Here is a 25,084-nt window from a genome sequence, read left to right as displayed (position 1 = left end):
TCTTGTAGAACAAAACTTTTGATCATCATAAAATGTCCCTTGTCATCTCTAGTAGCATCTTTCCCTTCAAGTCTACTTTGTCATTAATACAGCTCCATCACTGGCTTTCTGTTGGTTAGAGTTTTCATAGCATATCTTTTTCATAATTTCTGTCAATTTTTGTTTTAAGTTTTACACACATGTCTTCCAAATAGCGTATCATTTTTATAAAATCCAGTTTGACAATCTTTGCCTTTTAGTCCATTTATATAATGTAATTACTCATATTTGGGGGGTTAAATTTACCTTCTTGCTCAGTGCCAGATGTACCATCTCTGCTATATTTCTTTTTCCCTCCTTTCTTGTCTCCTTTTATTTGGTGGTTTTCTGTCATTCCTTTTTCCCTCTCTGTTATTTTGGAAATGTTTTCCTTTTTTTCCCCTCTATTCTTTTAGTAATAGTAAGACAACAGCATTCATCCTCAACTAACCAAAATCCCACATTAATGAAAATTTTCACTCTCCTACTGTTCTCTTAATGGTCACCCTAAAGGCTACCATGTGCGTTCTTAACTTACCAAGATGCAATGTTAGTAAGTCACTATGCTCTTGACAATGCAGTGACTCTAGAACACCTGAACACCACTTACCCACTCCAGACTTGTAAGCCACTGTTGTCATTTTCTAAACTACTCTCTATAGTTAAAGTCCCAAAATATATCATTAGTATTTTTATATAGTCACTATCATGTTCACAAATTACCCTTTCTGTTGCTTGTCTTTTCTGCATCTCTGATCATCCACCTGGGTTCATGTTTCTTGTGCCTTCAGCGTTTTCCTTCACTGTGGCTCTGCTAACGACAGATTCTCAGTTTGGTGCATGCGTGTCTGTCTGCCTAAAAATGTATGTTTAACCTTCGTGCTTAAAACACAATCTGGCTGTGTATTGAAATCTATAATGGGAATTCTTTTCTTTTGACAAGTGAGAGGCAGCGTCCGGTGTGCCACTGCCGTCTCTTGGCTCCTGTTACTTCTGTTTAGAAGTCATCTGTAAGCCTAACCGTTGCACCTTTGTGTGATCTGTCTTTTTCTCTGGCGGCTGTTAAGATTTTCTTTGCCCTTGATTTCCACCAGTTTTGTTGTGGCTCATTCAGGTGTGGATTCATTTTTATTTACCTTGTTCAGAGTTCATAGGGGCTTCCTGAATCCCTCGCTTGGGGCTTTGCATGAGTCCTGGCCCTCAGGCTCTGTGCCACATGGGCAGCTGGGAGCTCCTGAGGCTTCTGAACAGGGGACTGACGTGATTAGATCTGTGCCTGATCATAATGGTGAAAATGGTAGCTCCAGTGTCTCATGCTCTAGGCATTATGCCGAACATTTCATCTCTATTCATCCTCACAACAGCACTGTGATCCAGAAATCATCCTCTCCACTCTGCAGGTGAGAGAGTCAAGGCTGCTAGTTACTAGCAAGGTAACGAGCCCAGTCGCACAGTCAGTTTTGTCTGACTCCGGGTTTGTCTGCCTCCAATCCACTGTGGCATAGCCGAGAGCCACGTGCTACTGTTTACAAGAAGTTAACTTGAAATCCAGTTCCACGGTCGCACCAGCCACATTTCAAGTGCTTGACAGCCAGACGTGGCTGGTGGCTGCCGTGTTAGACAACACAGGCCCGGAGCAGCTGCACCATTGCTGAAAGTTCTTTTGGAGGCTTGGGGGTGGGAGTTGGGGCTGTTGATGGAGACGGAGGGCACAGAGAAGGGCAGAGTCCAGTGCTGGACTTTGCTTTTGCAGCATGTGGGAAAGTCTGCTGAAATAGAAGTCAGAGCATGTTTAGATCTGGGAGGGTGACACAGGGAGGAAACTAGGGCCCAGAGAGGTAAACGGCTTTTCCAAGGTAACAGCCAGGTAGTCTCTTCTGCTGTTCCACACCACTCAGAAGAAAGCTCTGAAGAGCTTCTCTGGGTCTCTTTTTTACACCTGTGTGATCCGCCTCGTCAGCTCCCTATTAAGCAGCATGTGAAGTTGTTTCAGCACAAAGTCCTTTCACCTATTTATGAGAGTTTGCCTCATTTCCTGGTAGCCACAGAGCCCTGGGCTCAGCAGGTGCTTCCATGAATGGAGCAGCTGCAAGGCCTATGACGGCCAGCAGAGGGTAGCATCGAGCACCCCCAGGCTCCCTTCATGTTGACTATTAACCAAGCAAGGGGGAGGAAACCCGCAAGCTTCTCCTCTTGAAATGCCTACTTGTACGGGCTGGGATTCTTAGTAGACATTGCTTAGCCAGCCTCCAGAGAGGTTTGCACTGGTGAGCGTGCAAAAAGTGGTGACAACAATTAGTTGTGATAGTAAACCGAATAATAGCATTTACCAAGTACCCGTCCTGGGCCAGTTATTAATGGTATTAGAATGAGGCTGCATGGTGAATATTCCTGTCCACCTTTAATAGGTTACAATACTTAAGCACTATTGCAAACATGCTGAAAAGCCCCATGATCGCTGTCTAAGTCAGCACAAGTACCATCCTCCCCATTTCGCAGATGAGGACACGGAGTCACAGAGCAGTGAAATAACTTTCTCAGGCTCATACGGCTTGTTGGGGACGGAGCTGGGGTTGGAGTCTGAGGTAGGACAAACACAGTTGAGCCTGGGGTGCGGAGCTTAGCCCTGTCCCCCCAGGGGACAATGCCCTGTGAATCTGCCTCCACCCTATGCCTGCCTGTGACCCCGTGCTGCAGCTGTCCCTACCCCTCTGAGACTCCCCCACTGCCATTATCCCCCCCTAGAAGAGTTTCCCCAGAGGGCGTCACGATCACATTAGCAGCAAGCACTTGCTTTCATCATCCTTTCAGGTTGAAGAGAAGCTTCAGGAGGATTCCAGGAGGAAATTGCTTCAGCTGCAAGAAATGGGGAACAGAGAGAACCTCATTAAAGTCAATTTGGAAAGGGCAGTAGGTCAGGTAGGCGCACTTCAGAGCCCCTCGTCGGCCCACGCTCTCCCTGGATTGCCTGTGCCAGGCGGCCGGTGGGGATGAGTGAGGAGGAAGGCGGCCGGGTTTAATTCACCCATTTATCTCCAGGGTGGAGGCTTTGTGTGGCTTCCACATCCCAGTGGACATCACTAAAGAGGCTTTTCCTGCTGGGAGGGTCTACCGTCTCCCAAGACCCTGACCAAGCAGCCAACCCCAGCTCAAGGCCCACCCCTATGAGCCAGCTGTGTGGTCCCTCTTGGGAAGGGTTTGAGCCTCTGGACCCCAGTGGTGTTTCTAGTACTTTCCCCCGTCACATTTTGTTGTCCTGACATTTACCACAATCTTTCTCCCTCTGGTCCCCCAACAGATGCTGCAGTCAATGGCCACAGGGAAATGCCACTTTCCTTAATAAAGTGAAACCCAGAAGGTCAAAGCTCATGCTGGGTGGAGACTCCCTGGGCAGGGTGGGGAGCAGGCTCTGAGCCCACTGGTCCAGGGGTGCCGTTCCCCAGGGCTCTGACCCAAGATGGCCCAGGGGCCCTTCCTCTTACACAAGGCACAGACCTGAGGGCCAGAACATGCAAACGGGACTTCACCAAAGGCTAAGGGATAGCAAATGAGAAGCCAAGATGGGGCTCTGACCCTCCAGACTTCTCCCCAGGGCGTCCTCTCCTGGCTACCGTGGCCAGGGCGTCCCCGAACATTCTAGATGTATGTGTGTTTGTGCTTTTCCTTTCCTGGCAAGGCGAGTCTACCTTGTCACTCGGTGGATTCTCGGAAGGGCCCGTAAACCACCAAAGCAAGGTTAAGAACCACAGCCCTTAAAGGAGCCCTCCATCCCACACACCCAGTTCCCAAAGCCCTTCCATGTGGTAGCGTCCAAGCCGGAAGCAGCAGTGTGACTGGGCTTCGTCCCACAAGCTGAATAAAGATGCTGAAACGTGGGCATATTCTAAAGCCCCTTCGACAAATGTCCACCACCGTCACCCCTGGTGTCATTTCCCCTAGAGGGTGTCGACCCTTCTGAAGGCGGAGAGCCCGCCAGTCCCGGCCCCTCCTTGTGCACCTGGGCTACCCCTCCCCTCGCCTGCACGCTGCACCCCCAGCACACACCCGATTTTAGGGTATCATCTGTGCCACTTGCCCAAGTGCCGAGGGCCTGGGAGTGGCTCTGGCCAGAGGTCATCCGGGAAGACCCTCAGAGACACTGAGATTTCCTCCAGGTCTAGACTCGAGAGAGAAAGGATAAGGTCTCTCTGTGCTGCCCAGGCCTTCCCTCTCCACCCCCTCATCTGCACGGCCCACTCCCTGTCTGAGGTCCTGCCCTTCCCCAGGCAAGTGATTTGGGACTGAGCCCATGGTCCAGGAGGACCTGTCCCTCCACACTTGAGCAGTCCCATAGGGCGCCTCTGGTGGTACCAGGGGGCCATCGCCCACAGGGCCCTCTCTGCATAACCTCTCCCTTGAGCGAGCTAGGACCCTCCCCTGGGCCATGAAACCAGCGAATTGCCCGGAATCCCTCGAGTCCCCTTGCTTGGCTTCCAGCAGGCTGACTGCAGAGGCGTCCATAGGGGAGCAGCAATTCCATCACTTGTTTTCCCAGAACTCCCTGGCATGCAGCAAACTCTGGTGTCTTGGGACCTGTTGACTTTCCAATTGATTCAGTGGCCCTTATAGTCCTTTCCGGGCTCTGTTTTAGAGTTTTCCGTGACCACGTTTTGCCATTGAACCAAGGACCCAGGCCAAGAGCCATCATGTTGGGCAACTTCCAGGGCAAGTTGGGCTTCTTTGCCTCTCATGCCTCATGAACCTGAGATACCTTGAACTTGTAATTCGAGAAGCCCTGATTTAATTTAACTGCACTATTTCATCAACTGTAATCTGAAAATACCACCACCAGAGAAGCACTTGATAAAAACCGGCTGAACTACAGCGGAGGACTTTGAGCAGCTGACTGAGATGTTTCTGGACCCAAGCAGCTGACGAATTTTTATCGAATGCGCCGGGAACCCAGAGATGAACACAGCAGGCATAGTCTTCAGGACACAAAGTCTCAGGCACAAAATGGCACCAGCAGCTCCTCCTTCTCTCCCCGGGCACCCTTGCTGATTACACAGTTTACCTGCGCTGACAGCCCCAATATTTATTTCACAGTCTGGTTCCAACTTAGCAATTATGGAAGAGTGCTCCCGGCCCTGGACTTCCCACTGGATAATTGGCAGCAAGTGGCTCTTCTGAGGGCCTGAGACGTGTGTGCACTGACCATGTGCATTGGCTAGGTTAGGCGGGAATGCCTGAAAAGTCATTAAGACCTGCCATCCCCTTCTCTTGCGTGGGCACTGCCCCTTCTGGGGAGAAGTGAAGGTGTTAATAGCTGGTAATGACCAAGAAAATCATGCAAATCCTTCTAACAGATTTCTCCCAGACCCAGCGATGATGGTTCCTCCCCCAGCCTTGCGGCTGCAGCTGCCCCTCCAACACATCACCCTCCCTTTGTTTGCCCCACAGCTGGAGCATTTCAGGAGTCAAGTCATCAAGGCCACCTACGGACGAGCGAAGCCGTTCCAGGACAAACCTGTCTCAGATCAACAGGTTCGTCTCTTTTTCCCGCTTTCTTCTTTGGGGACCCGGGACTCCAGACACTGGGAGCATATGTTTCTGTTTTTTGTTAGTGGCACATATTTTTCACTCTGTTGCTACACCATAAAGATTTGTTTTGCTTTTCTGGGATTTCCTGGCTTTGAAATTAAAAGCCAGTTAAACTCCCTGGAAGTGTTTCTGTGAAAATCCAAATTAAACCACCCAGACCCGTTTCTGGTCGCCAGACCCGCGTGTTTTAACCTTCATTTGCACTGCGAGGAAAGGGGCGGCCCCACCATAGACGAGGCGTCCTCACTCGCTCCTTCTGAGGAGGGAAGATGGCAGCAGTGAGGAGGGGCCCTGGCTGTGGTGACTGTCCTGGTACCCTTCGCATTATCCTTCCAGCCCCGTGGGTCAGCACATGGGCCACTCTCGGAGAAGCTGACCTTCTCTTTCCGAGACCCCAGCATCAGGCTCAAGCTCATGAATTGCTCCCAGAATGCAGAAGGATCTAGAACAAACTCGTGGCAACATGACAAAAATCATCTCCAATCCTGGGAAACATGCCCAGGTGACGGAGCCGAGACCCCCTCCAGAGCTGTCACCGAAGCACGTCGGGACCTCCCTCCTCCCCGCGGAGACGGGAGCTGCAGCTGATGCCCCCCCAGGTCCCCTCCCCGCAGAGCCGCCCAGGATTTTAAATCGTGTTTTTTTTTTCTCCTTTCTCTCACCAGTTAATAGAGAAGATCACCCAGGTCACTGAGGACAACATCAACTTTCAGCAGAAAAAGTGGAGCCTGCAGAAGGTGACTCAGCTCAGCAACTCCCAACAGGAGGAGATCGCCGAGAGCATCGAGAAGCTGAAGACGTGCTTAGCCAGCTGCCAGGTGCCCCTTCTCCGCTCTTCACTAATGTCCCCTTTGTGTGTCGTCTTTGTGCTCCCTGTTTGGGAAATCATCCAGCCTTCGTGGAGCAGGTTGGGAAGTCAGACTCTGCTTTTCTGTCCATCTTTTCTCTTGCTGGAGAAATTTGTTTGAGATCAGAAAACAAAGGACCTCCAAAAATGCCTCCCAGGTGAACGTGGTGTGGCCGATGAAAAGCTGCCCGGGACGCTCCAAAGACTGCCTTCGGGAGGCCCCCGAGTGCCCCACCCCCGGGCCCTGGGAAGGAGCGGGAGAAAAATAGCCCCATGTTATTTCCAGAAAAACCAAAGAAACATCCTGCCCTTTATTTGCATTTTTTTCTGTTATGTTCCAACAATGGAAAGGCTGCTCTTGCCCCTGTTGCCTTGGACTCTGGAGAAGACAGAACCAGGGGGGCTGGCCGAACCCCCACGGCCCCCACGCAGGGATGCAGCCTACGAGGGCAGACAGCTGCTTCTGCTTTCTCCGGAAATTAGCAGCTGCTATTTGGGGAGTCTGTGCACACGGTCACTCGTCAGCACTCTTTCTGATCAGGAAACTGCACTTTCTGACCAGCCTGTGTGTTGATCTCAGCAGGAATTTTGTAGCCAAATTTGGTTCTTGCTTCAGCCAAATTGTCCTGGGCAGTTTGGCTTCGGGATCATCCAAAGTCCAAATTAGAGTGCAAACGAGATAAAAGCTGCCCCCTTCCCCCTCCCCACCCCACCAAAAAAACCATAATTAGAACTGGGCCGTCCCAGGGCGGCGGACACATGGCCCTGCTGGCTTCACCACGAGGTCCAGAACGTCGCTCCTGGTGGGGCACCTGCGTCAGGTGCTATTTCTGGCGACCCCTCACGACCGCATCTCTTTCCAGGCTTGCATGAAGACCTCTTGCTGCAGCGACGACCTGAAGAAGGAGGTGGACCTCCTGCAGCACCTGCAGGTGAGCCCCCCTGTTTCGGGGCTCCAGAAGGTGGCGCTGGACACCCTGCGCCTGTCGCTGTCCTGGCTGGAGGAAACGGAGCGTCTCCTCCGGGACGTGGGGATCCAGCTCTCCGGCTCCGACAAAGGTTACTGGCACTTTTTTTTCTCACGTAGTCGCGTGCCTAAAATGTCGCGTTGACGCTGATGGCAGTGGGACATCTGTCGAGGAAGGCTTCTTAGGTAGGTGGCCAAGTGCTCCTTTCTCCAGACTTGGCTTCACCACTCGAGAAGGGATTTTCCCTTGAAGAAAGGACACAAGGGAGGTGCGAGGGCTGAAGAAACGTGAGACATGACAGAGGCAAAAGGAAAACCAAAACTGTGCTGAATCTCATCTCTCGGAAGTGACTGTTTATTTATTTAATAGGAGCTTTTTTTTTTAAGAGCAGTTTTAGGTTCACAGCAAAAGTGAGAGAGTTCCCAGGCACGCCCTGCCCCCACTCTGGCTCAGCCTCCCCCATGAGCAGCACCAGCACCCGTGTGGTACGGTGGGCACGTCATAGTCACCCAAGGCCCCTCGTTTACATTACGGTTCGCCCTTGGTGTTGAACACTTTGTGGGTTTGGACAAACGTGCGATGACATGTATCCATTATAATATCCTACAGAACAGTTTCACTGCCCTAAAAATCCTCTCTGCTGCATCCCCCCACCCCCTGACACCCAGCCCCTGGCAACCACACATCTTTTTACTGTCGCCATAGTTTTTGCCTTGTTCAGAATGTCACATAGTTGGCATCATACAACTTTTCAGATTAGTTCTTTCACATAGGAATATGCATTCAAGTTTCCTCCAAGTCTTTTCATGACTTGATAGCTCTTTTTTAGTGCTGAATAATATTCCATCTTCCACTTACTCCTGAAGGACACCCTGGTTGCTTCCAAGTTTTAGCGACTGTGAGTAGAGCTGCCATAAACATCCACGTGCAGGTTTGTGTGTGGACATGTTTTCAACTGCTGTGAGTAAATAAACAGGGTGCAGTTGCCGGATCATGTGGTTAGAGTATGTTTAATTTTCAAGAAAACCGCCAAAATCTCTTCCAAACTGGCTTGTATTTTGTGTTCCCACCAACAATGAATGAAAGTTCCTGTTGCTTCACATCCTCACCAGCATTTGATATTACCACTACGGTCATATTTTGTGTCTAACTTCCGAGGCATTTTCCCATGGAAATAGCTGTGTGATGCTTGGTGAGTTACTTCCCCTCTCTGTGCCTCAGTTTCCTTACCCATAAAAAGGAGATAAGAAGGCGTTCCCCACCCTTTAGGACTGTTGTGAGGACTCAAATGCTTTGATATATGTAAAGTTCTTGGCATAAAATAGACACTACCTAGATATGTTTATTGATTTTTTTCATTTTGCAAGAGAGTAGTGTCGTATTATACCCAGTTTTCTTCAGTTGTGTCCCTAGTGGTACCTCAGGAAGACCCTTCCATGACAGTACACACAGACCTACGTCATCGTTGTCACTGATGGCAAGGAGTCCCGTGGTGTAGGGTGTGCTGTGACCCATCTAGTCAACCCGCCGCCGTGGGCATCTCAGCTGTCTCCAGGTTTTCACACTTACGATGATGCTGAAATAAACATTATTCACGTATGCCTATTCACCCCATCTCTATCCTAGATGTGGAGGATGTGAACCACTTTCATTCAGCAGAGATTTATTGTGTGCCTACTAGGTACTAAGCACCGTGCAGGGTGGAGACACAGTGGGGTCAGAGACAGGTAGAATCCAGGTCATGAGGTGCATGAGTGTTGGCTGTACAATCCCTCCCACTTCAAGTTTGAAATTTTTCATAATAAAATATTGGGGGGAAACAGGCACTATCCCTGCCCTTACGGCCTCGGGAGGGATAGGGTGGCCATTAACTGAAAAGTCACTCGCGCGTAAAACTTTGATGGGGACGAGTGCTTTGAAGGGGAAGTGCAGGGTTCTGGTCAGGGAGGGCAGGGTGTCTACAGGATGCATAGGAGTTATTTGCCGAAGAGGGGGCATTCTGGGCAAAGGGAGCATTGCGGTGGGATGGGGAGCATGGAGAACATAAGGGGATAAAGGAAATGGAGGCAGAGGCGGGCGGCGCAGGAGCGGGAGGGAGGCCTGCAGGGGCTGTACCATGGGCCGTGGCTGGGGGTGCAGAGGGCTGGTAAGACCCTGGTAAGAAGCTCTGCTTTAACCTAAGAGCAGCAAGAATCCCATGAAAGGCTTTAAGTGAGGAGCTGATGGAACAGGCTTGCACTGGGAGACGATGGAAGGTGGCCAGCACGGGACACTGGGAGAGCAGCTGGGAGGCTGTCACAAGAGATGGTGGTGGCCCTCGCTAAGGCAGAGGAGAGGATGGAGAAAGAGAGAAAATTCCAGGGGCAGGTAGAGGAGAATCAGCAGGCCTCAGCGGTGGAATCAGATACAGTGAGAAGGGAAGGGACAGAGAGAAAGATGGCTACAGGTCTCCAGGTTTCCAACTTGTGTAAGTCAGATGTGGTTCCTTCACTAAAATCCAGACTAAGGGACGCTGTGTGAGGACCAGATCTGAGGAGGAAGATGCGTGTGAGGGTGCCAGGGACACAGCTGTCACCCTGCAGATCTAGCCTGGAAATAGCTATTAGTGACGTGGCCCCCGAACCCAGAAGAATACGCCACGTAGTGGATATTTACTAAATAGCTGTGGAATGGACGGACAAACAGATGGATGCACAGACGATGATTGAAGCCATGTGTGTGGATGGTATCACTGAGAAAGAATGTCCTGAGTGAGAAGGGAGAGCCCAGGGCCCCACCTAGGGACTGCCAACACTTTGAAAGTTATTGATACTTCTTGCCAAATCGCCCTTCAGAGAGGCTGCGCGAATTTGACGTTCTTCCAACAATGAATGAAAATAGAAGAGTGATTATTATTAATACAACTCAGCAACGAAAAAACAAGCAACTCAATCAAAAAATGGACAACAGACCTAAACAGACATTTTTCCAGAGAAGAGATACAGATGGCCAACAGGCACGTGAGAAGATGCTCAAAATTGCTAATTATCCGAGAAAAGCAAATCAAAACTACAATGAGGTATCACTTCACATCAGTCAGAATGGCCGTCATCAAAAAGAACACAAATAACAAATGCTGGAGAGGGTGTGGAGAAAAGGGATCCCTCCCCCACTGTCAGTGGGAATGTAAATTGGTGAGGCCACTATGGAGAACAGTATGATGATTTCTCAAAAAACTAAAAATAGAACTACCATATCATCCAGCAATCCCATTCCTGGGTATTTATCAGGAAAAAAAAAAGAAAGAATACACTAATTAAAAAGATCCATGCACCCCAATGTTCATAGCAGCATTATTGACAATAGCCAAGATATGGAAGCACACTAAGTGCCTATCAACAGATGACTGGGTTAAGAAGATGTGGTATGTGTGTGTATATATATATATATACACACACATACATGTACACACAATGGAATACAACTCAGCCATAAAAAAGAATGAAATTTTGCCATTTGCAACAACGCAGATGGACTTGGAGGGTATTATGCTAAGTGAAATACATCAGACGGAAAGGCAAATACTGTATGATATCACTTGTATGTGGAATCTAAAAAATAAAAGTAACTAGTGAATATAACAAAAAAAACAGACTCACAGATACAGAGAACAAACCAGGGGTTACAGGTAAAGAGAGGAAAGCGGGGAGGGGCAAGACAGGGATTGGGGATTAACAGGTACAAACTACCATGTGTAAAATAAATAAGCTGTGAGGATATTGTACAGCACAGGGAACTGAGCCAATATTTTATAATAACTAGAAATGGAGTATAGCCTTTAAAATCTATGAATCACTATGTTGTACACCTGAATCTTATATAATATTGTACATCAACTATACCTCAATTTTTAAAAATCTATGACCTAAAAAAAAACAAAAAAGATTTGATTGGTGAGGGATTCGCTGCGTGGTCCAGCTGGGAAGATAGGAGACATCTGAGGAGGACCTTAAAAGTTAGTTCCCGTCTCCTCCCACCTGGTTCCTCAGCGTCTTTTGATAAGGGAAAGAAAGGACTCCGCGTTTTTCTTTGCAAGCTCAGTCAATTGTGTCTATTTCTGCCAGACTTTGTTACCAATGAAAGGCTTCCCTGCATACATAGAAAATCACTTTTTCTCAGATACCCAAGATAAGCAGTATTTTTTTAGTGAAAAAAAAAAAAGCAAGCTGTAATACAATATGCATAGTGTTCTCCCATTTTTTTTAAGTCAGTATCTGACCAAAGGAAAGATCTGGAGGAAAAGACAGAAAGTGTTGAGAGCATTGTCCGAGCATGGTGGGACTACGTGGGTCTTGACTTTCGCTCAGCCATTGAACAGCTATTTATTGCAGGCCTACTATGTGCCGGCCACTGAGGACACAGTAGGGAGCACTGTCCACATTACAGGTTTCTGTAATATTTGGATTTGTGTAACAGGCACGTGTAACTTTTGTAACCAGAAATATAATAAAGACGTGCCTCTTCCCCAAAAGAGGGAAATCCCCTTATGATTACAGTTCATCAATGAATGGAGAAACAAGACCACACACCCTTCCCCTCCCACACCCTCAGTTCCCTCTGTTCCCCAGTCGGCTTTAGATCCTACCCAGGATTTGATCCAGCCCCTCGGGTTCCTGGGTCACAGGGTTGCAGCTGAGCAGACTGCAGACCCCTCCCAATTTAGCCCCAGAAATCCATACACTCACCAGGTTCCTAGAACCCAAGCCAACGCCACCCATCTCTGCTATCTTGGGGTCTCCTAATGCACACTTCACAGAAGCCAACCCAACCCATCACTCTTGAGCTCCAGTCTCTCTTAAAAGAGAAGGATGGACCTCGGTCTGAATTCTGCTCCTACCACTGACCAGCTCTGCAGCTTAACCTTGCTGGTCTTCTGTGTCTCGCCTGTAAATGCAAACACGGGTTGTCTACAATGATTAGAAAATAGCGTGTGTGCGACCTCTGGCATGATGCCTGGCGCACAGCACGTGCTTAATACTTAATAGCTATTATTATAATATTATCCTCACTCTTCCAAGCTGGAAATTCTCAGCAAGTTGCATTGTCGGAGGTCAAGGTCCCAGGCATGAGCCTGTTCAGCTCCCCTCCTTTCTCTCGCTGCACCCATCCTTTCTCCCTTCCCTCTGTCTCCCCGAGATGCAGCTCTTCCGTCCCTGCGTCTCCCCTTCCCTCTCCCTCCCAGGAGATCTTGTGCATAAGTTTGTGAATCACGACTTCCTTCTTTGACATCTCTCCCTCTTACTCCTCTCTGTCATCAGACATGCACTTTGAGAGGGTAGCTCCCTGGAACCACTGCTCCTTTAGCTCCTTTTCTACTGCTTGCACTCCTGTCCCACTAAGATCTCGGCGTGCGTGACTTCCTGCCTTCCTCACCGCCAACTTCCTACCTTGTCTTTGCCTCTTTAGCAACTGACATGGAGCCTCCTGCACTGAAGGCCCAGCTTCCTCCCCGAGCTGTGTTCTCTCCAGCCCTCCCACCGCTCTTGGTTCTCTTTCTCGAAACCCTCTTACCTTTGATGATCACAACTGGCGTGGGGGGTGCTCCTGGCATCCAGTGGTAGAGGCCAGGGATGCTACTAAATGTCCTGCAGTGCCCAGGACAGCCCCACAACCGAGAATGGTCCGGCCCCACGTGTCAGCAGTGCTACCATTAAGAAACCCTGCTGGGTCCTCCTTCTCCAGTTCATTCCCAGTTGTTTTTCTGGAAAAACACCCTTCATGAAGCCAACTCATTGCTCCATCAGCAGCTGAAATCGCAGTGACTCAGACCCTGGGGTCCCACAGCCGTGAGCCCCAGCCCGGGCTCAGCCGTTTGCCAGCTGCATGACGTCCAGAATCCACAGGTCTCAGAGCCCGACTGGCTCATCTGTAAAACGGGGGGATGGTTGGACGATGCGGTGCGTTGATCGCTTCCTGGAGGGCCGGACACACAGGTCACACTCATGACATTCCTATAATGTTTAAGTCAAATTTATACTCTTTAAGCTACTCTTCTAGGCTGGCCACACATTGACTCAGCCTCCTACCCCAATTCCTCTCTACCCCTCCCCTCCCCCATGGTCCGCTCCACACCAGTTAAGCCCAGCGCTCTCCCGGAACAGTCACTGCATTTCCCCACCTCCTCTTCTGCCTTCAGCCCCCTCATTAGTTTCCTATGGCTGTTAGAACAAATTAGCACAAACAGTGGCCTAACACAATCCGTATTTATTCCTTCACAGCTCTGGAGGCCAAAAGTCCAAAGTCCGTTTCACTAGGCTGAAGTCAAAGGGCTGGCTCCTTCTGGAGGCTCTAGGAAAGAATCTGTTTCCCCACCTTGTCCCATCTCTAGACCTTTATTCCTTGCATTCCTTGGCTGATGGCCCCCTCTTCCACCTGCAAAGCCAGCAGTGGAGCATCGTCAACTCTCCTCTTCTGTCTCGTCACCTTCTCCTCTGTGTGTGGTCAGACTCCCTGTCTGCTTCTGATAAGAACCCATATGACTAGGGGGCAGGATGTAGCTCAGTGGCAGACAGCATGCTCGGCATCCCCAGTACCTCCATTTAAAATTTGTTTTGTTTGTTTTTAAATAAATACATACATACATACATACATACATACCTAACTCCCCCCCTCTACAAAAAAAGAGAAAGAGACAAAAAGTCAGATTGAAAAAAGAAAAACACATGCGACTATATTGGGCCCACCCAGATCATCCAGGATAAGCGCCCCATCTCAAGATCCTTAACTTCAGCACATCTGCAAAGTTCCTTCTGCCCTGTAAGGTGACATTGACGGGCTCCAGGGACCAGGACCTGGATTTCTCTGGGGATCATTATTCATCCTTCCACGTCTTGCATTCGGAAATGCCCTCCCCTCCAGCTTGGAATTCTGCATACCCATCAAGGCCCACACCCAGTGAATTCTCAGCCAAGAGTCATCCCTCCAGGCGAACGAACGATCTCTCCTCCCCTGGACTCTCACCGCCCCACTCCTCCAGCGGTCACTTCCACAGGACCTGGAGTTGCTGCCTGTTTCCGATCAGGCACTCAGACCTCGTCTCTTGTACTGAACCATAAGTCCCCTGAGGAATGGCTTCATCTGCCCGCCCACACTCAGCCCACAGTTTCAAAGCACTCTGGACATTTAGTCGATAGGAGTTCTGTTAATGGTTTTTTATTGCCCCAAAACTTGGATTTGAACCCAACAAAAGCTAATCAACTCACATTTTCTTGATGAGAGAGCAGCATGGCTCTCATTCTCCTGCCGGCAAGCTCTGTGAAGACATTACTCAGAAAGCAAAGGAGGTGAATTGCATTGATACTTACTTTCTCCTTCCTTCTCGTTTTAAGGATTGTCCTTGTATCTGAAATACCTTCTGGACCATTATAAGAAAATCACAAGCCGGATCCAGGAACTTCAGGTAATCTTTTAACTTCAGAAGTTTGTTTCAGCTCCTCCTCAGCCTTTACAAAGCACAGTGCATCTTAACTCTGTTTGCCCTCTGTTAGGAAGTCAGTACACATTCTCCAGAAGGTGAGATGGTGTCTCTGTTTGCACACGAAATGATTCAGACAGGGTAGATAAGCTCTCCCAGGAGGACAAGGAGGCTTGTTTTCCTCTGTCAAAAACCATAAAAATGTAAATGCCGTCAGATCTAAAAAAGTTGTGTTTATTAAATGCAGTGGAAGAAGTACGGCTTGCCCGAGTCCAGGCGGCAGACTTACCAAAAGTTACACAACGCCAACATTTTAGAGGCAAGATGATCCTTAGGAACTGTAGCACAGAATAGCTATTGCCATATTAATGCTGTGTAATACACAACCGTGAAACTTCAGCGGCGTTCCACAACTGCTGTTCACAAGTCTGGGGTCAGCCGCCAGGTGGGTCCGCTGACCTTGTGTGGGCTTGCTCAGGTGTCTGGGCGTTGGCCGGCCCTCGGTTGGCCTGGGCTGGCCTCAGCTAGAGCAGCTGTGCTGGGCTCCTCGCGCCTCTCATCCTCCAGCAGCCTGGCCTGGGCATGCCGTCACGGCAATAGTAGAGGAAACAGAAATCCGGATGAGAAAGCAGGCCCAGACATGGAGTGCTTTTCAGTCCTCTGCGTGTGTTATGTCTCCCAACATCCCATTGGCCCAGACAGGTCACATGACTGAGTTCAGTGTCAGGGGACCGGATATGGGTGGGCACTGCCAGTCACCTAGCCAAGGACATGGCTAGAGGAAGGGCGAGATACTGGGACCTCCATTACGATCAACCACAAAGACCATCCAGTCCAGGGGTCCGCAGACTTTTCCCATAAAGGGCCAGATATTTAAGTCTTTGCAGGCCATACGGTCTCCATCTCACCTCTTTGACTCAGCTGTTGTAGAGCAAAGGCAGCCATAGACTACGTGTAAATGAATGGGTGTGATGGGCATGGCTCTGTTCCAATAAAACTTTATTTATAAAAATGGGCAGTGGACCAGACTTGGCCTGCAGACAATAGTTTGTCAACCCCTGACCTAGTCCATTCTCCTTATTTTACAGATATGGACATTGACGTTCTGAGGCTAGGGGACTGTTTCAGTGTCACGCAGCTAGTTGGTGGAAGAAGCAAGACAAAAGCTCAGGCCTTGTGGCCCTGGCTCACTGCTTTTTCTCTTACACTCAGCAAACAGGAACTAATCATCCTAACTACCATTTACTGAGCACCTACTATGTGCTAAGTAAGCACTGTGCTAAAAGCTTTCCATCATTATCTCATTTAATTCTTATGACTAAGAGGTAGACACTAGTACTAACCTCATTTTCTTTTTTTAAATTCTGTTTTTTTGTTTGGGGGTCTTTAGTGGGGGAGGTAATTAGGTTTATTTATGTATTCATTTATTTATTTATTTATTTAAATTTTTTTTTTTAACAGAGGTGCTGGGAATTGAACCCAGGACCTTGAGCAATCCAAGCACACGCTCTACCACTGAGCTATACCCTCCCTCTTCAACCTCATTTTCTAAATGACGAGGTGTCTAGAAAGAGCTAGAGCAGGGAGGGTATAGCTTAAGTGGTAGAGCACATGCTTAGCATGCCCAAGGTCCTGGGTCCAATCCCCAGTACCTCCTCTAAAAATAAACAAACAAGTAAACCTAATTACCCCACCCCAACCCCCATAAAAAAGGAAAAAGAAAAAAGAACTAGAGCTGAGATTCTATCTAGAGCTGAAGCCTGAGCTCTTAACCACTGTGTTCTATTGCTTCCCTGCTAGGTACTAGGCTAAGCATAGTTTTTCTGTGTTTCTAAGATTTTGTGAACGTTCGTCGCTCCCCCGAAGGTAGTGGAAGTGACTCCCCTGCGTTGGTCCTGTCCCCATCAGCTGCAGTTCGCCTTCCTCTCATTTCAGATCAGGATCAGCAGCTCTCAGGAATCTCAGCAGTCCTTGCTGCAAGAAAAGCTGCGGGAGCATCTGGCAGAGAAGGAGAGGCTGAATGAGGAAAGGCTGCAGCAAGAGGAGAAGCTGAGAGCCAGAGTCAAGTGGCTGATGGAAGAGAAGGCGGTGAGGGGATTCCTGTCCTTCTCTTTACACCTGGCAACTAATGAAACGGCCCTTCCTGTGAGAAACCGAGGGCGCGTCCTTAGATGGAGAAACCAGCCACTCCTTGTTGGGTGCCGTGGAACAAAATTAATTAAAGAGGGTGAATGATGTTGGAGAAATTAACACGAAGCTTGAGTTCTAAAACTCAGAGTAAAATCAACTGGAACAGGCAAGGTTACTGAAATGTCTGGAAATGGTAGTCCATTTGTTTATATATTGCAGTTGATTTTATGAATCTGAATAGTTACTGCAGGTCCTGGTTTGAGACTGACAGGTGGTTCCCAAGAGTGTACAGGACCACCTTTGTGTTGTTTCAGCCTTTTGCTTTCTCTTTGTGCACATCAGGGGAAAGACATGGCCAAAATTGCTACTTACTTTTCTAGAAACCAAGTCATTTAGAGGATGCTTACAGTGGCACCTCTCAAGCTCAGACATGCTGGTGAACCACCTGGGGGTGTAGTTAAAAGGCAGATTCTGACTCAGCAGCTCTGGGGCGGAGCCTGGGAGTCTGCATTTCTGACAGGCTCCCAGCTGGTGCTGACACGCACCTGTGCAGACCGCATTTTCAGCCGCAAAGTCTTAGAGGAAAGATTTCCCAAAGTTGGCGGATAAGAACCATCAGGATGCTGGTTAAAAATACAGATTCCCGGGCCCCACCCTAGATCCCCTGTATCCGAATCTATGGAGAAGGCCAGGGAACTGCAGTTAATGAGCCAATTCTCATCCTTGTCTTCGAGTTGGCCCTTTCTGAGATTCAGGGACCCACCATTGATTTAACTCCCTCAGTCGCCATCATCCTAGATCCATGGCTCCCGACTTTCACTGCACTTTGTCATCTAAGAGATTAGAAAAATACTAATTCTTGCACTTCTCCCCCGACCTCCACCCCCAGGTTCTCATCTAACTGGGGTGAGGGCGTGGTTCATGCACTGGGAGTTGTAAGCTCTCCCTGGTGGTTCCAGCGTGAGCCACAGTGGAGAGCCACGCTGTGGGTGGGTGTGGGGGCGTTTACAGCTGCCTGTCGCCCCGCCCACCTCAAATAGCAGCACCAGATCCGCTGGACCCCGGCTCTGCCCCCACACCTCCTTTCTTCCCCTGAGGAGGACTGGACCTGCCGCTTCCTCCATCTTTCACCAGTGACTGCTTCGTGACACCCGACCTGGACCATCCTTCTCTGTCACCGGTGCTCCAGGCCTCTCCAAGAGGCAGAGACCTCTGCCTGTTTCATCTCATCCTCTAATTCGTGCCCGGTTACCTCTTCTCCTATTTGCCTCTTTCTCTGCCTTTCCTTCTGCCTTTTGTGAAATAAAAGATTAAAGAGGAAGAACCATCTGACCAAAATCATGTATGATCCACATAAAGGTAATGTTAACGATAGCCTTAAATCAAGGCAGGTCCCTTTTGAGGGGCAATTCGATATAGGACAAGCCTGTACCATTCCACAGAGAGGAAAATAAAAGCAGAAAGAACCTAGAAACTTCGGAACCTTCACAAAACTCTCTTCACCTGTTTCCTCCCTCCTCTCTGATGAACTTCTCCCTCTCCAAATGTCTTATTTTTAATTTTGGATAGACTTTTCCGCTACGGATGTACAGTATTTCAGCCCCAGCATGTTCAACACCAGCATGGGCACCAGCCTGGGCCTCCCAGACGCCCATTTGTAACACCGATTCCAACAGACACAGGGTTTCAAGGACAGACATCAAACCCTCTTTAATCACAGCAAACCTCAGCTCACACCACGCCTTGCGGAGGGGGATGCCAGGGACGCCCCTCCCCGAGCAGACAATTGTCCCGTGGAGGGTCATCCTTCCCCAGACACTTTTGTTGATCAACTTGACCCTAGGGACTTATCTGAAATTTCTGACCCAGACTTTAGTGCCAGCTGCCCCAATTTTTAAATGAACCTCACTCTTATCACAATGCAGTGTCTCCCCCACCCCTTTCTGAAAAATACATGTGTCAGAATTCATTAATTAAGCCCCTTCTCATGGATCTTGATTTGTTGCAGGGCTCTTGTCTCAAGGTTAGGAAATTCTAGGTCCCTTTGTGGAGCTAACATTCTTTCTTTATTATGATCTGTTGCCAGCGCTTCCCCGGTTTGTGCGCACACTGATGGTTTAGATCAGGGGTTGGCAGACTTTTTCCATAAGTAGCCAGACAGTAGATGTATGTTCAGTTCTGCAGGATGTGTGGTCTCTGTCGTGACTTCTCAGTCGTAGGTAATCCACAAACAACGAGCTTGGAGACTCCGATAAAACTTTATTTACAAAAAGCAGGCAGTGGGCCAAATTTGGTCCAGAGGCCCTAGCTGGCCTACCCCTTGGCTCTAGAGTCAAAGAGACCAGGGTTCAAATCCCTGTTTATGTGATTTACTAATAAACTGGGCAGATTCCTTAATCTCTCGGAGACTGTGTCCTCCTCGGCAAAAAGCTGAAAACACAGAAGAAATGATTAATCTTTACCAGTGAATTGTTATCCTGTGCCAGGCATTTCACGTTCCTCATCACATAGGCCCCTCCCATCAACCCAACATAGGAAGCACTGTTTCTGTGCCCATTGTACAGATGGGGAGACTGAGGCTTGTAGAGCTTTTCGCTTGCCCAAGGCTATGTACCTAGGAAGGATCAACCAGAGGCTCTAATCTGGGCCTGCCAATCCCAGACCCTGTGCCCTTGGTTCCCAGGTTACTGCCCTCTGTCTTCCATGGGGTTGTCTTAAGAAGTGAAAGAGCTAATCCGGCACAGAGACCGGATTCCTACCCTGGTAATGATGTCTAATAAACAGCAGTCCCTGACTTTCAGGCTTTGGAGGAAAGCATTACTCAAGAGAAACGCAGAGCAAAAGAAGCATTAGAGGAAGAACAGGCCAAAGTCCAAGAGCTGGAGAATCGCTTAACCCACCAGAAGAAGGTATGCAGCTCGCGGAGACAGAGTCGGCCTGAGCCCCAGTCAAGGTCAGGCAACTGGGACAGACTGCCCCGGGGTGATAATCTGGGCCTGCCCACCCGGGCTCCCAGGCTCTCAGCTGCCCGCAGTCTCCCCCCGGGGGCTGTCCTGAGCAGGGAAGGGCTTACCCGTGCAGTGCCCAACAGACTCCAGATTCCCGCCGTGGTAAGTATGTCTATACACTCCCGTCATTGGTTTTCAGGCTTTGGAGGAAAGCATTTCTCAAGAGAAAAACCGAGTGAAAGAAGCATTAGAGGAAGAACAGACCAAAGTCCAAGAGCTGGAGAATCGCTTAACCCGCCAGAAGGAGGTATGCAGCCGGGGAGATAGTCGCCTCTAGCCCAAATCCGGCTTGAGGGCCCTGTGGATGTAAGTTCAGAACCATGTATGATGAGGGTAGAACGTGGCAGAGCTTCCCTGGAGTGATTTGTCCTTGGGAGGGCTCAGCCACTGTGGGAAGAAGCATGGGGGACTCCAGGAGAGAACCCTAGAGCTGTAGCCTTGACAACCAGTTGGAAAAAATTGTAAACAGTTTAAAATACAGTCCTAGACAGGGCTTGGGAGATAAGTTGGGACTGATGACATGAGCATCTTCTGCATGGAGATTGCATCCCAGAGCACAGAAATGGAGGAGGTACAGAGTCCTGGGACTGTAGGGCTGCGTGCATCCTCCGAAAACATCCCCAAATCATCCAGCCTGCAATCCACCAGCAAGGAATTTTCTACAGCCCAGGGCAGTCCATCCTAGGGTTGATGCCTTGGGCTGGCAGAAAATGTTTCCTTTATGTTGAGTTGAATGAAACTCTCTCCCAGAAGGGTATCAGTCTTCCACGCGCCCCCTGGGCTCCTGCCACACCCATCTACTTTCTCTTCCACAGCCTTTTAGATGCTTGAAAATAGAGGCACCTGCTCCTCTCCAGACCCAAATCGCCTTGTCCCTCCTCATATGCCTCACAGGGCTGGGGCCCAGCCTTGGTCCCCTCCTCTGACCTGCTCTGCTCTCCAGAAGTCACTGGTTGGCAGCTCACCAGCTGAAAAGGGCCTGTGGACATGTTATGTTTGGCCGTGGGAAGTTTTATCTTGAACTCATAAAATTTGCTAAAAAATCCAGATTTCCATCCTCCCTTGCAAAGTCAGAAAATCTGGCCCTCTTTTCCATTTGACAAAAATGGGCTGGAGCTGAACCAAGTAGAAGAAATTTGCCACAGTCCTCAGCATTCGCTATTGCAGCATTAAACACAACCCACTTCATCTGGGGTAACTGTCCAGCCTCCACAGGCATCTGAGTTTGTGGCCGTTCATCTGTTTTCTTCCTAAACCATTTGTAGCCAAAGCTGGACCCAGTTCTCCAGCCATTAGTGGCCTAGACCAAGACTCTCCCCTCCCTTGTTGAAGATGTTAGACTTCTATTGATGTGCCCAGACTAGCTTTGGGGAAAGCCCTGTTACATTGTTCACTCATGCTTACCTCGGGGTCCCCCTCAGATTCCCTGAGTCTTTTTTACAAAATGCTTTCGTTAGCGTTTCAATCCTGAGGCAGCCCAGGGGCATGCAGGCTTGGCAGCCAGATGAGACATGGGTTCAAATTCTGGCTGGGCTCCTGACTGGCTCATTATCTGCCTTCTTTAAAGGATGGCTGTGAGGATTAGAGACGCTGTACAGTGAAGTGTCTGGCAGAAGCATCACGCAGTGAACGGTGGCTGTTTAGTATGATCACTGTACTTCTATGTCTGTTTAGGCATTTGTTCTCTGTCGACCCCCCACTCTGTCCCCACCCCTCAGAGTAAAAGCCTTGCCCACCCACCCCTGAGGGACAAAGATGGAGCCTCTGCAATTTGATCTGATCCCAAGAGGGAAGGTGTTTACATGTCGGGTCTCACTTGGGGTCTGCGTGCAGCTGGGCTCTGCAGGCCTGTGTAAACAGTGTCACCGAGGCCTGGCCCTGAGTTATTTCTCCAGGGGTGGCGATGAGGAGGAGGCGCTCACAAGGGCTCCCAGGGCCAAATGCCACCAGGAGGTCAATAGCCCCGGGCTGGGGGGCAGCCCCTTGAATTTAGAGCTTTCGAGGTCACAGGGGACTTCAGGAGAGAGATTACAGGAAAGCCTGGTGATGGACACCCCATGGCAGGGAGGAGCCGTGGCCAGGTCACCCCAGGCCAAGAAAAACGCCAGCCCACGTCTCCTGCCAGAACCTCTCCACAGCTTCTTGTCAAGGGAATCTGAGATAAAAATCCCAGGCGCAGACTTTGATCAACCTCAGAGGGTCACCTGACTCCTTTTTCTGTTAGACCTCCCTCCCTATTGTCAGACACATCTTTAAGGACAGCGGAACCACTAGGTCATAATGCGAGTTTTGAGGTATCGCAAAAGGTGAATTCCCACCACCTGCCCAGAGAGCCGAGCAGCTGAGGGGACAGGAGCCGTGTGTGACTCATGCAAGGACAGTGTTCCCCGGAGTGGCCGTCGCAGCAGCAGAGGAGCTGCTGAGGGCAAAGCCCCAAGCATAGACATGAGACCAGGCGCGGGGGACCCAACCCAGTCACTGGCAGGAAGATGTCTTACCCCGAAACCCGCCTCAAACGTTCAAAATAAATGTGAATCTCCCGTGATGTGACTGCTCTCCTGCTTCGTTTAGGGCTGGTATTGGAACAGCTGAGTGTTGGGGGGTTTTAATGACTTTTCACTGCAAAATATATCAAAATATGTCGTATTTCATCCATGTTAGAGATTAAATATTTTTGCAGGCTGATCTAGACCCCTAGCCACCAGCTGTAATGGAAGCCATGTTCCAAGTTCCAGACATTTGACAGCCAGGCTGGCGTTTAACGTACAACCCATTTGAAAGTCGAGGTGCCCTTTCTTGCCACCACTGGAGACGGGCCCTGCCGGCAGCTTAGATCCTTCTGTGATTTGCGTCAACTGAATAGCGTATCAGCAAGTCGCTTCCTAGATAAAATTCCTTGATTATGGGCACTAAATACTAACCTCGTCCCTCCCACCCTGTCAGAGCCTCCCTGGTGAGGTTCGCCCGCACCCCTTCTAGAAATCGTGTGACTCTTTAATTCAATACACCGCCCTCCCCTGGAAACCTGATTCTCTTTAAGCGATTTATTTCAATAATGGGAAATTCCATTATTAATGAGATTCTTCTTCTTATCCGAGAGGCTGCCTGGTGCCCTGATAAGAGTTTAGACTCCGAAATAAGACAGGCCTGGTTCCCTCTGCTCCCTCGCCTCCTGCCAGGGCCTCCGCACACAGGCAACGTGCCTCCTGTCGCACAAGGTTCAGTCCTGGCCTCGCCACCAACAGACTGCATGACCCCTCGGCCCTCATCAACTTTCTGTTCCTTAATTTCCTCATCCATAAAATGGGGCCACTCACTTCCTGATATGGTTGCTGTGAGAGCAAACTGGGTAAGACGTGCCAGCCTTGGGCCCTGGCACGGAAGACCAAACCCCCAGCATCTGAGCTATTAGCATTATTAACAGTGTCACCATTATTAGCAACTTTGCCTCTAAAGGTGCAGGTGACCAAAAAGACTGGTCATTGATTTTTCAGGTTTTGGAGAGCAGCATGGCCCATGAGAAAAGAAAAGCAAAGGAAGCCTTAGAGACAGAAAAGAGAAAAGTGCAAGACCTGGAGAACCATTTAACCCAGCAGAAGGAGGTATGAGGAGCAGAGAGAGAGAAAGCTGGCTGTGGCAGCCAGACCCCTTTGGAAGGAGCCCCAGAACCAGACGTGGTGCCCTGATGTAGAGCAGGGGGTAACGTGGGCAGGTGGGAGCGGCGCCCCCACTCAGAGTGGCCGGAATCCCATCCTACAGCTCACCAACCGTATGACCTAGGGCAGACCACTTAACCCCCCGTGCCTCAGTTTCCCCATCCGGAACATGGAGCTGGTAATAGTCCCTGCCTCATGGGGTTAAATGAGTGAGTACTGATTAAGTACTTAGAACCATACTCATACTTGGAGGGCCCTGTGCTTAAGCACTGCTGGTCAGGTAACTCATAAGAGAGATGTACCCCAGGGGAGAACCCCAGGGTTGGAGTCTGGGTCAGTCCCCCTCCTCCTCATCGTTGGAAGGTATTTCTGATGCAACCCAGCATGGACACAGGAGAAAAACACCCCCCCAGTTTTGCAGACTCCCAAGGAGACCCTCCCTGGACCGATAGACGGGTAGAGACACAAGCATCGCAGAGTACGATGGAGTAGACAGGTACTTAACCCACTCACAGGATGGGCACATCACAGAAGCGCCAGGGGTCATTGCCTTCTGCAGCAGATGAGAAGTGTACCCTCGAGGAGAGGGTGATGTGGTGGGGGGAGGGCTGTCCTAGTGCCAAGCCCAGGCAGAGCTGGAGACATCCACCCCCAGCAGCCTGGGGACTAGGCCCACCAGCCACACCTGCCCATGGAAGGCAGACCCCAAGGCTGGGAGGAGGGCTGTCACTCAGCTCAGCCTGAACACCAGAGCCACACTCTGGAAGCCAAAGAAGGGCTCTCAGGGTCAGGAGGCCAGGGATATGGGCCCTTAGGGACCTGTAATGGCATCTCCAGGAGCTGAGCTTGAGGGCCGGAGAGGGCACACGCAGGCACATGCTGGCCCTCGCGGAACTTCCAGAAACAGAGCCGTGACTCAGTGAGTTGCTTAATTCAGTTTTATTCATCCATCTGCAAATATTTACCGAGCATCTACCGTGTGCTCAGCCCTATTGAGCATCAGGGACACTGCAGGGTCTAGACGGACCTTGACCATGCCCTCCCAGACTTTCCGCTCTAGGATGGGGGGGCAGACAACCACAGACGCACAGGGTGACTGCAGAGCCACAGGTGCCGTGGAGAAGACAAAAGAGGGCTGGGTTAGGGAGTGGCCCACAGGCAGGGAGAGCCTCTCGGAGGAGATAACATTGAGTGAGACCCGGAGGGGAGAGGAAGCACCAAGGAAACATCTGAGGAAGAGACGCCCCTGCATCAAGCAGGCCACGTGCAAAGGAGGGAGGGCCTGCGTTAGCCCCAGGGGGCGGAGGTGGGGGCATGAGGAGTGAAATAAGCTGGAACAAGACAGAAGCCAGATGAGAGGTCAGGGGAAGAAAGTCGGAGGGAGACACAGAGTGGGCGAAGTGGGGCATGGTTCAGATTTCAGC

At 49.9% G+C, this 25,084-nt stretch overlaps 1 protein-coding gene and 1 non-coding gene across 3 annotated transcripts in view; one reads left to right on the top strand and one right to left on the bottom strand.

Annotated features, from left to right (window-relative positions):
* FHAD1 (forkhead associated phosphopeptide binding domain 1) overlaps positions 1-25,084 on the top strand; it is a 123,816-nt gene that overhangs the window by 64,702 nt on the left and 34,030 nt on the right. For both annotated transcript variants that reach the window (XM_072975338.1, XM_072975337.1), the window contains exons 11-19: positions 2,830-2,937; positions 5,458-5,541; positions 6,264-6,416; positions 7,309-7,504; positions 14,781-14,851; positions 16,802-16,954; positions 19,798-19,905; positions 20,144-20,251; positions 23,499-23,606. In XM_072975338.1, the coding sequence (XP_072831439.1) occupies positions 2,830-2,937; positions 5,458-5,541; positions 6,264-6,416; positions 7,309-7,504; positions 14,781-14,851; positions 16,802-16,954; positions 19,798-19,905; positions 20,144-20,251; positions 23,499-23,606 (1,089 nt within the window). The remainder of the gene's footprint in view (positions 1-2,829; positions 2,938-5,457; positions 5,542-6,263; positions 6,417-7,308; positions 7,505-14,780; positions 14,852-16,801; positions 16,955-19,797; positions 19,906-20,143; positions 20,252-23,498; positions 23,607-25,084) is intronic.
* Positions 16,325-16,397, bottom strand: TRNAS-GGA (transfer RNA serine (anticodon GGA)). Its single transcript has one exon. It is a non-coding gene; the product is annotated as a tRNA-Ser (tRNA).

Source organism: Vicugna pacos, chromosome 13, assembly GCF_048564905.1.
Source record: "Vicugna pacos chromosome 13, VicPac4, whole genome shotgun sequence".
Taxonomy (NCBI): domain Eukaryota; kingdom Metazoa; phylum Chordata; class Mammalia; order Artiodactyla; family Camelidae; genus Vicugna; species Vicugna pacos.
The sequence above is the reverse complement of the archived record's forward strand: the minus strand, read 5'-3'. Positions and strand labels throughout refer to the sequence as shown.